The sequence below is a fragment of the Lepisosteus platostomus genome, chromosome 9 (assembly GCF_059453375.1).
Source record: "Lepisosteus platostomus isolate fLepPlt1 chromosome 9, fLepPlt1.hap1, whole genome shotgun sequence".
NCBI lineage: Eukaryota > Metazoa > Chordata > Actinopteri > Semionotiformes > Lepisosteidae > Lepisosteus > Lepisosteus platostomus.
Genome location: NC_142619.1, coordinates 55,160,395 through 55,178,232, shown reverse-complemented (window position 1 = coordinate 55,178,232; position 17,838 = coordinate 55,160,395). Strand labels below are relative to the sequence as shown.

General features: G+C 44.5%; 1 protein-coding gene and 1 long non-coding RNA gene across 19 annotated transcripts in view; one reads left to right on the top strand and one right to left on the bottom strand.

Moving 5' to 3' along the window:
• plekha5 (pleckstrin homology domain containing A5) overlaps window positions 1-1,676 on the bottom strand; it is a 172,190-nt gene extending 170,514 nt beyond the window's left edge. For all 18 annotated transcript variants that reach the window (XM_088645674.1, XM_088645691.1, XM_088645677.1 and 15 more), the window contains exons 1-3: window positions 1,443-1,676; window positions 1,250-1,326; window positions 40-97 (exon numbers count right to left, since the gene is read on the bottom strand). In XM_088645674.1, coding sequence (XP_088501800.1) covers window positions 40-97; window positions 1,250-1,326; window positions 1,443-1,534 — 227 coding nt within the window. In that variant the 5' untranslated portion in view covers window positions 1,535-1,676. The remainder of the gene's footprint in view (window positions 1-39; window positions 98-1,249; window positions 1,327-1,442) is intronic.
• Window positions 1,677-1,754: 78 nt separating this feature from the next.
• Window positions 1,755-3,527, top strand: LOC148655271 (uncharacterized). Its single transcript, XR_015941235.1, has 2 exons — window positions 1,755-2,789; window positions 3,232-3,527. It is a non-coding gene; the product is annotated as an uncharacterized LOC148655271 (long non-coding RNA).
• The last annotated feature ends 14,311 nt before the right edge of the window (window positions 3,528-17,838 follow it).

Below are 17,838 nucleotides of genomic sequence, written 5' to 3'. Positions count from 1 at the left end.
TAAACACGGCCGGCTGTTTGCGGGTGGATGCCAACTCACTTTATGAAGCACCGAGCTCCCTCGAACGTGAATCCTTCTTCCCAGCCAGTGGGCAAGTCTAAGTAAAACAGAAGAAGGAGAGAAAAAAAAAAAACACTTAATAACTTTACAGAGCAGGGAGAGACAGATGCTGGTGACCTGCAGGCGCTGTCCTGCTCTGCTTAGCGATGCGCAGTGCCATTAGTGGGTCACTGGGCTGTTTTCCACCGCTCCCGCTCTACTGCAGCACCAGCGGTGATAACACAACCGGCGAGACCGCTACCGGAGGAGCAGGCTGATCATTTCTCATCGCATTTTTTTTGCCACAACTGCACAACCTTTACGCGGAGCGAACGGGCGTACGGGGCTTTTAAACGCGGGGGTAATGCTATTTTAGAAGAGCCTGTTCCTCGCACGGCTCCGTGTCAACAGCAACAAACACACGCGTCGCAGGACAGTATTTGTGAAATTCCTCCCCTTTTTCCTCTCTTTCCTTTAGGGGAAATCAGCGGGTCCACCGACTCGACACGCCGTAGGCTCATTTGTAAGCAAGACCTCGCGTCTCGGGCTCCCCGTGGTTTGATCATTTATTTTATTTTTATTTATTTTTTTTTATCTAGCGCCTCTCTCATATCGCCAGCGCCGCCGCACCCCCGCTTCGCTCCAGCTACCTGACCGAGCTACAACACGCTCGCCCGGCGGCGTCTCCGGACTTGCGATCGCTACCCGATTGCTACCAAAAGTCCGCCTGCACACACACACACACAAAAAAAAAATCAAGCGACGAGGGGGCAACTTTTCCCCGGCGCTGGTTTTTGACTATACATGATCGCCCCACGCTACGTTATAACGCGTGTGGCAGGTTGCACCGTTCAACACAACCACCACCGCAAAAAAAAAAAGTAATGACATGACAAGACAACCCCCTGAAACCAATTCTGTAGGTTTCTCCGACACGAACGAACTACTTTTTTTTTTCTGGCCGGTCTCTAGTTCCCACGTTTACCTGCTACCGAGCGAGCGTGCGTTTCCAGCACTGCTGGTGCACTGACAGACGCACTTGAGATTTCTTGCCCTAATGTTTGAACACCGGTAAACAATACCAGCAGTACTCTGGAGACACGACCGACAGACCCCTGGAAACGCGACTTAAAGTCCCCCCTGGTCCCTCCGCGACACCAAAGCCAGTGCACAGCAAAGGCGCCCCGGCCAGCGGCAAAGCAGCATTTACCTGGAGTTTTCCTGTGTCCAGTAATTACGGCCTCACCAGTGACTGGATGCAACCAGGTTGTACTCTTAGCCTGTTCGCTGTGGGTAAGAAATAAAAAAAAAAGGGAAACAACGTATAAAAACAGCGTGAGCTGCACATTCAAGCCGGGGAAAGGGGTTATGTATCCCAAGGTCTGTATCCACTCGATATTTACTTGATGAAGAAGACACGTCCGTCCCGGGTGACCCCATAACTCCAAGAAGACGGGAGGCAAGACAGCCACTCCGGATTGAGATCCGCCGCCATGTCTGGCAATCTCCAGCGCTGGAAGTGCGCGTCCTCGCCGCGCGGACACGGGAGCCCAGGCAACGGGGTCGGAGGCAGAGCGCGCCGAGCGCGGCAGACCTCTCGGGGGGGGGGCGGGAGCGTGCTTGCGAAACGCCAGCCTCCCGGCTCACTGGTCGCGCTGCTGTCGGCTTCTCAGCCCCGCTCGAATAAAAAGGGGGGTGTAAACAAGGAAGGTGTGTCTTGTCGCCTTTCCTGACAGGTATCGCCTGGGTGCTTAAAGAGACAGGGGGTGAGCACGTGGAGCGGGGAGAAGCGGGAGAGAGACTGGTCGATTCGCGATCACCCCGACCTGTCATGCGGAAATCTGGAGGCATGTTTTATGCAGACGTGAGCAGCGGGTGAAAATGAATCCACGTCTGGAAACGAGCTGTCATATATTCAGGACCTATTGCAATAAATAGGGGATAACTAATCCCTATACAGTACACATGAGGCAGGTACAGTATTCTCCACATTGCTGTCTGTAGCTTTTATGTGGGGGGGAATGGTTCACTCATTGTATTTTTATTGCCTCGATTAAGTTCCCGTGAACCTGATTTTAGATTTTAAGATAGCCAAGGCTCTACAAGTGACTTCCAGAGAACGAACCGCAACCGCCTCGAAGCAGGTAACCGAGTAATGATGTGTAAATGCTGAGATGACGTCCGCGTCACGTCTCCCTCTTGGGGTTTTGCAACATGAAGGGATTGGTCTCCCTCACAAAATGATTAAAAAAGCAAAGGAGAAAACGCATGCAAAGCATCAGACACGGTGCCGCAAAATAGGCGTCTCATAAATAACCTTACAGGTGTGTGTGTGTGTGTGAACTGTCCTTAACAATAAATCCACACACATAAAACCTGTAATGTCCCATTAGCATCTTGCTTCTTTCTAAATGTCCTCGTGTTTGCAGCTCTCAGCTTTCTACGACAATGCGGGACGATGATAATGGCGTGCATTCATTCAATAAAGATAAAGACGGCTGAACCCAGGGCCAGTTGCGGCTCTCCAGAAGGTTTTGTTATGACCCCTGACCTCTTCTCTAGAAGGGCAACTTCAGCAGGCGCCCTGCTCCAAAGCCATGCGAGAGCACTGCTTGCATTGTGCCAGTCAAGACGAGCACGCTTCTGCACTGCGCGGAACAGACACTGGGGTGATTATGGAGCTCGTCTGACAAGGAATTCTTCTGCACTTCTGACAGGAACAGAGATCGCTTCAGTGTGGAGAGATCGAGGTGACAATCTGACTTCTTCCCTTGTGAAAACTGAGCAGCGGGCTTCAAAGGGGGGTATTTTGATCCAGTGGGATGACGTACTGTAGATCTGTGTAGGCTGAGAGATATGAATGAAAGAATCACCAGTGCAGTCAATTCTGGACGGAAATGAATTACATCATTTATTTTACTTAGCGTTACCGTTCCAACATACAGTGCAGTATGAACAGGTTTGCGCCTGTCACTTAATGTTTTACAACCGTGATCAAATAAATACGACCAGTGAAATGTATTCATCGTCAGTGACACTTCAGATTGCAAGTCTGTGGATTTTATGTTGTAACACAATCTCGTATGTCCTCGTGTAATGTAATTATAACGAGTTTACAGGTTTTAAAGCGCTTCGATCGGTATTTGCATATTTAGGCAGTAAAGACCTTCTATTGCTTAATCTCTTTCCCAGGAAAAGACAGACACATGAAAACCAATCCATCGTGGGAAACTTGTAGCTCTGGAAAAGAGATCCATCTAATTTTAAAAGCTGAAGACAGGAAGTGGTATAAGAATATCTGAGTGGAAATTCACACAGTCAAAACAGATTTACCAATGAGTAAAGACATCGCGTGGGACAATATTAACCGTGCTTACTGTATATTGATTTCTGTAAATCATTCAGAAGAGGCTATCACATCAAGTTTTGTACTATTTTATTATCACTTGTACGTAATTAAATATTAATCATTAAACCACAGTGCATTACGCGCATGTTGAATCATATTCTTGCAATTACTGTATTCTCCATTCATTTTCGTGGAAATACTTTGCAACAGTAGTCTGTTTAGGACAGAACAGAAGCTAAAACGTCGGTATCCTGTAGTACTGTATATTTTCCTTCAGTACAACATCATATTGGTACCTCCACGTTGAAGACGATAGTTGTTGGATCCAGCACAACGGACGAGGCCAGAACTCAAAAAGCTAATGACGACCTGATCACTTCACATTGGATGTTTTAATCAGTACTGGGGGATATGCTAATAGATCTACACCTGGATTGTACCTTTCCCTCTAAAATTAAAGTATGTCTCACCACGGGCGACAGCAAGAATTGACGAGAATTGTTATGTGAATTTGCCCTTCCTTCTCCCTAGTCACTGACTAATGTAATGGGTTGTACAAGTGAAGTAAGTACAGGAGATGCAACAAATATTTCACTGCAGAAAGTCATCAAGTTTCCATCGTGATCTGCACGCAGAGTTAACAAGTTCCATTTAGCAGCAAAACCTTCTAGGGTAATATTTCTGTTGGATTGTATTCACAAGCCTGCTTATTTACAATGTAATAAGGCCTCATCACATCACTGGACCTTTTGTTGCCTTCTTCTGAATCGCAGAATATGGGGTTGTGCATACAGTACCTGGAAATCTCATCTACTGGTGTAAATTGGAGGTTTAACAAGTTACTGTGTACATTTTACTTTATTACGGTTTATTAAATCTTTATTATGGGTAGAAATGCAGTCATCAATGCTAATTCTTTCTAACCCCAAAATATCAGCATAGCATTGCAGTTCCCCTTCAACAGTTTATCACCAGTAAATTGTTTTCTCATGGTATAAAACACACTCATTATATAAGAGCTGTTTAAGCAAAATTATTTTCTCCTAATGTCTTCTTTTTTTTCCAAAATGGGAAGTAAGTTCTTGGCAAAAAAATGTGAAAATCATCAGTCTTCTATTCACAACGACACAGCAAACAGAATTCAAAGACAAAATAAAGGAGTCAGTAATCTGCTGTATCTGTTTCCTTGCACAGTATGATATCGCAACGTCCGGTGAAAGTTGATGTGAACTGCAATAAACACATCCCAACAGTGATAAGAACAGGGATCGTTTAAGGTAGTATTATAAAATCATCTGTGAGTATTCTAAATTTACACTCAATGTAAGAAACTATATCAAACATGCATTTATTTTCTAAATACTTTATCCAATACAGGGTTGCAGGGGAGCTGTAGCCTATATCCCAGCAAGCAATGGGCACAAGGTGGGCTACACCCTGGATGAGACGCCAGTCCAGTGCAGGGCACACACAGACAGAAACACGCACTCATTCACACAAGGGCCAATTTTCCCAGAGGTCATTTAGCCCACCAGTATGTCTTTGGATTGCGGGAGGAAATCTGAGCACCTAAAGGAAACCCACGCAAAGAGAGCATAAAAACTGTATGCGCACAGCTGCTGAGGTCCGGAATTGAACCCAGGGCCCCAGCACTGCAAGGTAGCAATGAAATAATGGCTCAATAATGCAAACCATTGTGCCTCCCTATATGATGGCAAAATTTGAAGTATTATAGTACTCACACTTTTACATGGGTATAGTCCTGGTGGAGGTTACTTCCTGTCAATAATCTTATCACTGTCTAAACTACAGAGATGTCATAGTGTAGTAACTGAGAAAAGCATGACACTTACTGTACTTGCAATAGAGCCTGACTGTGTTAGGAAACGGTTGTTTTCCCCAGGTTTGTGAGCTTAATGTGAACATGCATTCTCTCTTTCAGCCCTTTTGAGTTCTGAATCTTGGCGATTACCGAAGAAGGTAAATATGGAAGCAATGGGAAAAGTATTAAACTCTTCCAGTCTCTGCCTCGCAGTGTCTCACCCATCATGACAGTTGTCTGATGCATCATATGTTGAGTCAGTCTCACACTAAAGTCATTCATAGAATCAGACTTAACTAAACCATTTAATCCATTCCTCCAGTAAACTGTCACAATGCATAGTTTGGGACCCTGTGCAGACGGTATAATCCGGAAGCTGGAAGTGACTGGAATAAGACTTCTAGGGAAACACAGCAGGAGCAGGACGGGAAGACAGACAGGGGGGCGTGGCGGCTGTGATCTGGCGCTCAGGGGGCGTGGCGCAGGCGAACAAGTCCAGTGGGGGTGCAAAGTGGAAAAACAGGGCGCAGTCCAGAGTCCAGGTAGCCGGAAGATACAATCCGAGACGAAAAATCCGGAACAGGGACAGGGAACCAGGAGGATATAACCAGTAATGAGGCCAAAGGCTCCGAGTCCGGAACTCAGCAGGTGTGGACGCCGATCAAAGCCTAAGCCCTCACGCCGCAGATGTAGGGCATCTTGATGCTAGGCAGACCTCCGGGCGTCCGTCTTCCAAGGCAGAGCCAAGCGTAGCGGGAGTGCCGGCCTTAAATAAAGACGGACAAAACAGGGGGCATTTGCACGAAATCAACTAAAATCCGAAAAGGCTGGAGCGCCCTTAAGAGGAGGGATTACGATCGTGACATAAACAGCAGCAGTAAGTAGCAATGCACGGCACGAGGGAATCGCAAGAGGTGACGATCATTTATGTTTGAATCTGTTCAAATATCCCAAGTCTTAAAAAGGGATTGTGCTACATAATTCTGGAGAATGGGTACAAGTCCGCAAAAAATAGAATATCTCTTTTAAAACGTCTTTCCATGTATTTCTTTTAAAAGAGAATAACTGTTCCATTCTCTTAAAATTAAGTGAGGATTAAAAAACTTGACAATACTGTTCAATGACAGCTCTGACTACACTGCTGCTGAATGACTGACAGAATGAAAAAACTGAGTTACACTGTCGATTCCCACAACGCCTCTCAAGAAAAGCTAAATAAAGTAATGTTGAAATTATACAATGCACTAGTTAGGCCTCATGTGTACAGCTCTCATTGCTGCATTACAATAAAGGGCACCGCTGCCCCAGGAAGAGAGGCAAGAATACTGTAATTCCTGTGTTAAAAGACAGTCAGACACAGAAAAGTTAAAGCAACTGATTCTCTTCAACCTTTGAACAGAAGCGATAACAGCCTCAAACAAAATATTCAAATAATTATCTTAATTACTTAATAATTATCACCTGACTGATTGCTTTAATGCGCTTGCTAATCGTTTGACATGTACTGTAGCACAGAGACCAGGTTCTTTACACAAAGGGTGATGTGTGAATGAAACAAGTTGTCCAGCCATGTCCTTGCGGATGATTCACTTGGATATTTACATTAGTTGGAAGAGATATCTAGACCAGTAAGGCTCTAGCAACTAAATATGCATTATGAAGTTGATGACCTCATCTGTAAACTGTTACATTCTGGCGTCATTGCGTTTGCCGCAAGTACAGCCTGCAGAGTTCAGGTAGTTTCAGGTTACTCTGAAGGAAGTTACAAGGGTTCAGGGATTTCCTTAATCTGACAACGTCTGGCGCACATCACCACATTTCTTATTCTTTCACAACGTACACCTCTGAAGGAAAAGTGCACAGTCCTCTCTCTCAGTCTGTCTCTCTTCCAGGTTGCTCTTTCCTTGACTTTACTCACACAAGACACTAGACCTCATCAGCTGTTCACTCTCTTCATTAATCACCAGGCACTGGTGTACTCAATTCAAGTACTGTAACTCCACATCGCCCAGTGGAAATCTTCCCCAAAATAACTTTGCTTTTTCTCTTCAGGCATCCCGGCTAGCTCCGTTGGTAGAGCATGAGACTCATAATCTCAGGGAAGTGGGTTTGTGTCCCACGTCGGGCGCAGGGTCCTCCATGTTGGAGGCTGGGCACAAGGCTAACAACTCTGTCTCGTAAAAAGCTAATGTTACGGCTACAGCACCAGGATGTTGCTGCCCCTAAGTGCTGGAAGGCATAATAGACGAACATCCATCCTTCTCTTCAAGCACCCGATCTTCACCAACAACCAGTTTGTTCACAACGAACACACAACATCACAACAACAAACTGTTTCCTGTCGGTAACTTTCCCTGCAGATCCTGTTTGGGCAGGGACCCTTCTCTGTACCCAACGCTGGTGTCCCTGACAAGGCAGCAGCTGGTTTCCTTCTCATCTCGCACTCCAAGTCTGAGTCTGTTTTACAGATCAGGCCCTGGGCGTGCTAGGGACCCAATCCGAGCCACCTGCATTCCCTTCTCAGCTGTGGAGAGAAGGTACAGTATGCTGCTACCTTGCCCAACTTCTCAAGGTACCAATACCTCCAGCCAGCCCTGATTAGCTGCCCAGTTCTCTTGGTTTCTCAGCAGCACAGTTCAACCCCATTGAGTCCGTTCAGAACCTGTGAAACTCCTCAGTTTAGCCTAAGCTGTACAGTATTTCCCTCCAGCCTTCCTAACTCACTGAGCCCCACAGACCAGTAAGCCAGCCAAATCTGTTTCTAATGAGCGCACGCGCACACACACACACACTATCCCTCCTTCCAGGCTGGAGCTTAGGCAGCCTAGCCTTTTCCTCGCAGCTCATCTGATAAGCTTATTATTTATTCCAGAGGTGTGGCTCCTGGTCTGCACAGTGTATCCCAACAGTTCCTTTCCCTCACATGGAATTTGTATGTCTTCTGAGTGCTAATTACTTGTTCAGACCAGCTGTGCCTCATTTTGCAGATTTTTTCCAAATACCAGGCAGTCGTCTTTGGTCAAGGCCACACCTCTGAGCCTAGGCTGTAAGCCAAGATGGCGACTTCCTCGCCAAACCGCCTCCCATGACCCCACATATATGTATTCTGCTTCCAAATTAAGGTGTCCAAATAAGGTTTTGACGTTCTTTGTAATGCAATTAGCAAAATCCCCAAAATAACAAACCCATTAATTTCCACATTCCACATTAATTTCCTGAACCCTTGTCCGTGTTTGTTATTCACTTACTGTAAGTAGAAGTGCATTTAATATGTGAAGTGTGCACGTGCCTTTTCCCTTAATTATTCAATCATTTGCGTGACACTCACAATTTGAAAGTGTAAAATTGAGGCTAATAAGTTAATTGCTTGAGATAATTCGGCTGTAGATCTTTCTCAAAAGAGTAATAAAGGCTGCTTAGAAAGTCTATCAGACAAACAGAATATCTAAAATATGCCGCTGTTTTGTACATTTTTAATGACGCTTCCACTTAAATTAGCCTTTGCTTAATTTTGTGCTCTAATATCTGTTAAGCAGCGGCAGTACTTCAGATTCAGATGATTGCACCTCATAGGTGTCCTAGCAAGCAAGTCCAGTTGCTGCTGAAGGACAAATCCACCTTTAACGTGTCCCATAATTCTCTGATTAGAAGGCTGCTGTCCTGACTTCATGTACACTGCACAGTGTGATCATGGCGGTTCCGTGCGGTGTCGTGCCCTCTGCCACCCCGTTCCGTCCCGCATCACCTTTTTTTTTTTTTTTTTTAATGTTTCTTTATTAGCCCTATACAATTTCTTGCATTAGGAATGCATCTTTTCGCATACCCCAGCTTTTCTCCAGGGAGACACAGACACAGAGACAGGGAGAGAAGCTTGGGGTCAGAGCGCAGGGTCTGCCATTGTACGGCGCCCCTGGAGCAGTCGGGGTTAAGGGCCTTGCTCAGGGGCCCAACGGAGAAGGATTCCTCTGCCGGCCACGGGATTTGAACCGGCAACCTTCCGGTCACAGGCGCAGATCCTTAGCCACAGAGCCACCGCTCCGCCCCACCTGGGGCGCGAACCCGGGTCTCCAGCGGAACCAGCCGTATCTGAACTAGCTCCGCTGCAACAGCACTCCATTTTAACCTGTATAGCCGTGGTAATAAGGCATTCTGTCTTTCAAAGCTGGACAACATTGAGTTGTCTTCAGCGTAATGTCCCCCTCTATTGGTTTTATGTAAGTCCAGAGTCCATCCATCCATTTTCTCATCCCATTATCCAAAAATGGGTTGCAGGGGAGCCAGAACCTATTCGAGCAAGCAACAGGCCGAAGGCAGAATACATCCTGGATGGGATGCCAGTCTATCACAGGGTACATATTGTGACAGTGGGAAGGGATTTCCCACTATACACCACTAGGGGGCCTTCTAGCTGCCCTCTCTCTAACCAGTTTCACGTGAGAATGTATATCAGTACCACCTGGGTTTTCATTAGCAACCCTAAATTGCATTCTCACGCGATCTCCATGCGTCCGCTTCAGAACCACAGCACCAGCTGAAAGGCTGCGGACGTCCGTTTCATTCTCTTGCAGAACCCTCTACTCTCCCGGAGATCCTCGCAATTGTCATGATTTCCTGCGGGCCAAGAGAACGCAACCCAGTGGCTACGCGTCTCTACTCTACCTCGACTAGAGGTGTCGATCCTCCGCCGGTGAAAAGGCAGCCGCAAATCCCACTCTGTTGCAATACACAAAAACACTCACACCAGGGGCAGCTATTCCAAAAGGCAGTTAAGCTACCAGTATATCTCTGGAGTGTGGGAGGAAACCGGAGCACCCATAGGAAACCCACTGCACCACCAGGCCATCCACAAGTCCTGGGTCATTTAACGGAAAAAAAAGGGAGAAGTGTGGCTGCATCTGTATCTGTTCTATTTATGAGGGGGGACATGAGAGACCTGTAACATACAGGTGGCTCTGTGGCTCAGGATCTGCGCCTGTGGCTGGAAGGCTACTGCTTCGTATCCCGCATCCAGCAGAGGAGTTCTACTCCGTTGGGCCCCTGAGCAAGGCCCTTAACCCCAGCTGCTCCAGGGGCGCTGTACAATGGCTGACCCTGCGCTCTGACCCCAAGCTTCTCTCCCTGTCTGTGTGTCTCATGGAGAGCAAGTTGGGGTATGCGAAAAGACAAATTCCTAATACAAGAAATTGTATGTGGCCAATAAAGTGATCTTACCTTATACAATAGTAACCAACCTCCTGTTACCTAGACAGATCAATTTAGAACAACTTCTAAATTACACTGACCACCCTTAAATCTGGAGCTTAAGACTCCTCTGGTAGCTTCCTAGCGTATCAGCATTGCCAGCTTGTAGCCTGACCTCGTCGGATCTCAGAAGCCAAGGAAGGTTGGCTCTGATCTGTACTGTGATGGGAGACCTCCAAGGCAGTAAAGAAAAGAAGATAGCAGTCTTGTTTCTTTTTATGGTGCTTTTTTCTGCTGCCATTTGTGGGTGTGCGATCGTTCTTTCTCTGTTTGTAGATTTCCAAGGCAAACCAGGATCCAGCTGGGGACTGTGGACCAGTAGGTGGCGCTCTTCCCCCTGGATGAGACTTTCCAATCCAGTGCCCCGGCATGATGATCGGGGATACTGTGCTGAAGTAAGTATCTTCCATCGAATCGGATGATAAACTGGGATCCTGATCACTTGGTCATTAAGATCCCATGGCACTATTAGTAGGAATTAGGGAGTAGTGGTGGAGGTTATCCCCCAGTGTCCTGGTTAAAGTCCTTTCTGGGCATCTGGGGCAGTTTGGCCAATTTTTTTTTCCTAATTTGTTCTGCAGCAGTGCTACTGGTGTACATTAACCAGCCGCTGGCAGCACCTCAGTGTTTGTTGAAAGCGTTCCCCTCCTTGGGGATTTTGTGTTGTGAAAGGCACTATATAATTGTAAAGCAATGTTATTATTGTGCGGTTTCTCTCTGTTGTGGTCAACACAGGGCAGCCTGCAGTGTCAAGGATGTTAGTTGGTTAGGAGCAGTTAACCAGTGTGTTAAATAAAATGTAAAACGTCTCCCTTAGAGAAAAATTAAATGAAAAGGGCATGAAAAAATGTGGTAATCTTAAAAAATGCCAGGCTGATGAGTTTGGCAATTCATCAGTCAGTGGGTTATTTTTTTATGTCATGCCTTATTATGGTGAGGAATGCCCCAGAGTGCTTTATACTGTACCTATTTGAAAGGATGAAGTGCAATATGAAATCATGTCATTTTATCTCCCTCTATCAGATTCTGCTTTACCCTCTAGTCTCTTCCGCTCCCACGTGTGGAGTGACGTCCCTCCAGCGTGTCTTCCAGTCCTGTGCCAGCCATCCCCATGGAGTCGTGTGTGCCCTTTCCTTCAACCCTCATCGCCTCCTCCCATCTTCCCCTGACTCTTTCTTTTACTCCTGCATTGCGAACCCATTTGATGAAATGGTTTTCCTTCCTCCTGCAACATATTTTGCTTATTGAAGGCGTCTGCCTCATAAATTACAAATTGATTGAGGATCACAAACCATAGACGATATAAACGAGCTATTTACAAGTATTACCACTCAATTTCTCTATCACTATAGGTAGAAATTAACTCTGGGTCCTACTCTAGATTTTCCATTGGAGACAAGATCTGATACCACTCACAGTTTATTAGGTATTTCTGAGTTACTATTCCCATCTTTAAAAGTCTACATGAGTAACTATTTTAATTCTGCAACTGAGAAAGCAGTGGAAACTGTCCTCCAGTTTAATTTCCTGGTTTGCCAGTTTTGTTGAAAATGTTATCGTGAGTAACTACAGTAGCTCATTGTTGAAAGTACTGAAGTTTGTGAAATGGAAACTCTCCATCTAAAAGCATCAGTTTTACTTTAAACAATTGCATCCTGAAGGGTGGTTTGGGAAGATCCAGACAGAAACTCCCTGGAAAAATCTTTGAACCCCAGCTGTTAGTAGCTCTGGTCATGAAATACTGTTATTTTAAAGGAGAACTGCAGTCCCAATTTCTCAGACCAGCTTCAATCTCAGTCACAAAGTAAAGTAATTAACGTCGTAGAACACAATTGACACATTCCAAATTAAGCACAAATCATTCAATTTGTGAAATTATTGTAAGACGCCATATTGCTGCAAACTCGCATTTGAGTTCTCACGATTTGCAACATGAAGCGGCCCTTCCTGCTCACTAGTCACTGTAATGACTAATGCAATGTGATGTACAGTACGAGCAAACAAGTACAGGTTGTGAAGCAGACATTTCACCACAGAAATGTTCCAATAAGGACATGCATGTAGAGTTAACAAGTAAGTAGTATTTCTGGAAATCAAAAGCCATATTTCTATTGGATTAAAAGAGATGTGTTCACAAGCCCGCTTGTTTACTGCGTAACAGAGCAACAAGTCCCTGGAAGAGTCTCAAAAAATGGCGCTGCATATACCTGGAAATTCCATCTATTTTGTGAGTTAATAGGAGGTTTTACAAGTTACTGTGTACATTTTACTTTCGTTGTGGTTTGAAATGCACTCAGCACTGATAATTCTTTCTAATGCCGAAATATGAAAATAGCATTGCAACTCCCCTTTTAGCCTAGGATCCAAGGTTTTTTACAACTGCATACATTTACTGTATACATACCGTATATATAAATGAACGCATACATCATAAGATACAGTATATGCAAAAAAGGTTTCTTTCAATTAGACTACCTTTATGTTTTAACTGTGTGACTAAATCATATTGCAAGTATTGCAAGATGTTATGCAGGCCCATGTAAAAGCAGGCTTCGCTGGTAATAAAAGGCATTAGAAGTTATTACATTGCAAGTGTTCCCATCTGATCGTGTTTTTATTAAGTCTGTGATGCTACTGTGCAGCTATAAAAATGGAATCATAACCAGAGCCTCCTGACATGTACTGTAGGTGTGTTTGCTGAGTGGTTTCCCAAGGACTGGGACTTTGCAACAGATCGGTTTAATCAGAGAAACTGAGCGGAGATGTGCCGAGTTCCAGCAAGCTGAAATATCGACAAGCCAACAAAACGAAATGCCCAATTGTGTGGCTAGACCACTCTATCGGCTTTGTATTGATCAGGCTGGGGAAAATCACCAAATGGAAACACAAGACATTAAGCGTGATACAGCAACTGCGAAACATGAGCAGCAAATACAGATGCATTGGCATTCAGCACTGTGCACTTTATATAGTTGCAATTTAGAATGACCTGCTCCTTTTCAGATACACGTAATTCTAAATTAACAGGTGTTCTGCAATAATTGGTTTAAGCAATTCCTTCCTGGGATTTCTCCACTGAAGCAGAATATTTCTCCTCTGCGTGTCTAGGAGGCAAAATATTACCCTTCAACTTCAGATCCAAAATAAACACCAGGGAATTAAATAAAGTTGAAATGTCTGGAGTGGAACCAAACAGTTTAAGTTTATGATAGCTTTTTTAACATACTGGATATACCTGAAAGCCGTGTTCCTTCCTAAAGTATTGAGTTTTAATATGCTTATTCACTCTTCGGGGTTGGTTGCCATTCAGGATTGGTTGGAGGCTTTTCCAGGTCTCCTCTATGAAAAGGGATGACATTGTCACAGTTTTTTTGTGTTCTGCTACACCCTTGTCTTGGTCTTCCACAGCTTCGGCTGGGCAGTCCCTAAAGGAAATTGACATGTCCAGTACCAGGACTTTTTGGTTATGAGTAAAGTCCTGTCTTTTTCCTGGTGTTATGTTTGTGGAGAACCATACTATCAGCTTCGTCCACTGAAATTTGAATAAAAGGGGAGTTCACGCAGAGTTTTTCATGCAATTGTAATATGGGTGTTGTCTCTCAAAGGGATCTGGGTATTCGCAAGAAGAGATTTAACTCAATTAAAGGCTGTATGCTTATACCATACGATACACCATTGAAAAATATTGCATTTTTTGGCTGTGTTCAACACAATACTCTTGTGTAGTCCTCTTGGAAATGTGAAAAACATTGCTTTTGCAGAAGGATGTATTTTTTATTTTAACAAGCAATCAGTGGGATTGCATATGAAATACATTTTAGCACATTTTGCTCAAAAGTGTGAGTTTCTTATGTCCATAGTTATTTTATCTGACATTACAGGCAGCTGGCGCATTTGCTGACTTGTCACGTCGCTTCCTATCATACGTTTCTCTGCCATTATACTGCATGTTCTGACCTGTAGCAGCAAGAGATCTGCAGCAGTATCATGTGCGTCTTTTCCCTCTCTAGAAAGAAACCCATGGCTACACATTTTTAATCCGTGAATTTAACAGCATGTGGAGTCTCCCATATTTTCTTAAACTCTCATTGCCCCAGTTTTTCAAGGCCAAGGCATAACATGAGCAGTTAGTCTTGAACCAGTGGTCTGCTTCGTTTTATTGTTGTAGAATTTAAAGTTCCAATGATTATATCAAGATCTGTTTTTACTGTTGTGTGCAAAATCCACTCCTTTTTTTCTTAATTTATGTATTCTACATGATTTATGACTTTTTCTGATGTGAACAAATGTTTAATTTGATTTTTCCAAACACAAAATGCACCCCCCCCACTCCAGTGATTGTAGAAGCAGCACTGCAAGACTCCACAGCTCCTCCCACCACACACACACACACACATGCGTGGGTGTGTACAAGCACAGACACACGGGGACTATGAATCCCAGCAGCTGGAAGTTCAATCTCAATAATATCCAGGATCCAGTGATGCCGGGAGTGGGAATGCAGAAGCTCCGATTGCAATGCAGTGCCGATAACGTTTTAGCTGCCATAAGACCAGCCACCCGCTGCTTTGATTTATGACCTTTTAAAAAAATAATAATTCAATTTTCTGTTGGTTCCAGACAGCTTTGTAACAACCTTTAAAGGGAGAACGTATATACACAATATCACGTGTCCAGGACATTGTGCCACCTTAGCCATGGTTACACGCTGACCTTTCTCAATGAAAATCCCCCCAAAATTCTTTATTTGTCCCATTTAAGAACTGAATAGGAATAATTGGTTGGGGGAGGCTGCGTGCTCTGCAGCGGCAGCAATCATTTTGGAAAGAGGAATCAGACAGGGGCTGTGTTCAGCACTGTATTCAGCAGATATGTGATATGAGTATTATATGATTAGTCAGACTGTATAAAGTGTGAGTAAGAATAAGGTGATAGGGAGGACTTTGAAATTATGCTGAATCATATTCCGCTGTCCAAGATGCAAGTCAAGCTTTGATTGGAAGCACCATTGGGACACTATACTGTAAACAGGCGCTGTCCTTCGGATGAGACGTAAAACCAAGGTCCTGACTCTCTGTGGCCATTAAAAATCCCAGGGCGTCTCTCGAAAAGAGTAGGGGTGTAACCCCGGCGTCCTGGCCAAATTTCCCATTGGCCCTTACCAATCATGGATTCCTAATAATCCCCCTCTATGAATTGGCTTCATCACTCTGGTCTCCTCCCCACTGAGAGCTGGTGTGTGGTGAGCGTTCTGGTGCGCTATGGCTGCCGTCGCATCATCCAGGTGGATGTTGCACACTGGTGGTGGTGGAGGGGAGTCCCCATTACCTGTAAAGCTCTTTGAGTGGAGTGTCCAGAAAAGCGCTATATAAGTGTAAGCAATTATTATTATTATTAAGTCAAGAGATGGATAGCAGGCAAGGTGACGGAGTAACATTACATTTCATCACATCACTTTCAATAGCCTCTTATCCAATTCAGGGTTTAGGCCACCAGGAGCCCATAACAAGAAGCATTGAGCAAAGGCGGGATACATCCTGGAAGGGATGCCAGTCCAGCACAGGGCACACATAGACACAATCATGTACTGTACACATTCACAGCAGGTCCAAATTCCCCAGAAGCCAATTAACCTGCCAGCACGTTTTTTTTAACTGCAGGAGGAAATTGGAGCACCTGGAGCGAACCCGATGTGAACATGGAGAGAACATACGAACTCCACACAGATAGCACCCCCGGAATCGAACCCAGGACCCTGCCAAGTCAAAGTAGCCATGTAAGCACTGTGCTGCCCAGCACTGGATTTGTTCATTAAAATTCAAATGCTTATGTTACAAGTAATTTTGAAACATCTGAAGTCATTTCGCAACACGGAGTGTAGGCCTCATTTTCATTAAACATGCCCTCTGCAAATGCATGAATTAATAATACATTACCACTAAAAACTATACAGCTCAGACAGAAAAAAATGATTTTCTTACAACATAGCACGTAAGACAAACTTTGTCTTTCAAGCACTGTGGCACACGTTTTTATCCCAGGGGCAAAGTCAGATAGTTAAAGTAAACTAAAAAAGAAAGCAACGAAAACAAAAAACAGATGACTTAATCTTTTCCTTCCATTTTAATCCACCTCACAGAGACTGCAGACTTCAGTGGCTGCATTAGAACCTATACCAAATGTTTAATAATAGATTTAGAGCCATTTAAAACGAACTGCCTACTTTTATACAGCACTCCAAGGCCTATAACTATTTAATAGCATCATGATTCACTTTGGTTAATGTAATGACAGTCTTCATAAGCACTTACTTTGGTAAACCATGCTGTTATACTGTAAGCAGCTATGATAACGCACACTGAGAGCCTAATAAGATCTTGCAGAAATAAGGTAGAATGTATGATAAATACAAGGGACAATCATGGTAAAAGTGTAAATTTATCATGCAGCTGTGGCAAACTTTCATAAGGGACCTTCCCCTGTAGAGATCATTTCAGAAATTGAGCTGCCCTGCAATCTGGGTTTGTTAATTACTTCATGGCAGTCAGCCAAAGCAACATGCACAGAGGACAAGGAGATGAAAAATCTCAGTTGCCTCCAGCAAACGGTTTGAGGCAGAAAAGACTATTGGAAATAAATGTTAACGCTCATTGTCATTCAGACGAAGGTCTCAGAAGAACAGATCTGTTCTACGAAGACACAGAATAATGATCTTTTAGCTTCCAGAGTATTAGAGCTCCATACTTATAACTGAAGGGTACAGGCTCATAATCCTCGTACAGCACTGCTGTTATACTTGTGAGCAAGGTGTTTTACTCCGATTATCTCAGTAAAATACCCTGCTTTATGAGTGGTTAATTATGCATTGCTTCAAACAAAAGAGTCAGACAAATTCATTTCTTAAAAGTCACAGGGAAAAATCTGCCCCTTGTTTTGCATTATGCAACCAATAGGCTGATAGGGAAAAACTCAGCGTCAGCTCTTCTCGGCACCTGCAAGGCACTCTGAACATGATTATGACACTTGCTTTAAATACCCACTCCAGCAGCAGTATCATCCTGCAACCCACAGCTGGCAGCCCACTGAACCTCAGCAGTGTGAGCCTGGTCAGTACCTGGATGGGAGACTCCTGGGAGAGCTGAGGTTGCTGCTGGAAGAGGTGTTAGTGGGGCCAGTAAGGGGTGCTCACCCTGCAGTCTGTGTTGGTCCTAATACCCCGGTATAGTGACGGGGACACTATATTAAAAAAAGGTGCCGTCTTTTGTATGAGACTTAAAACCTTAGGTCCTGACTCTCTGTGGTCCCAGTGCGTTTCTCGTAAAGAGTAGGGGTGTGACCCCGGATTCCTGGCCAAATTCCCCATTATCCTTTACCTATCATGGCCTCC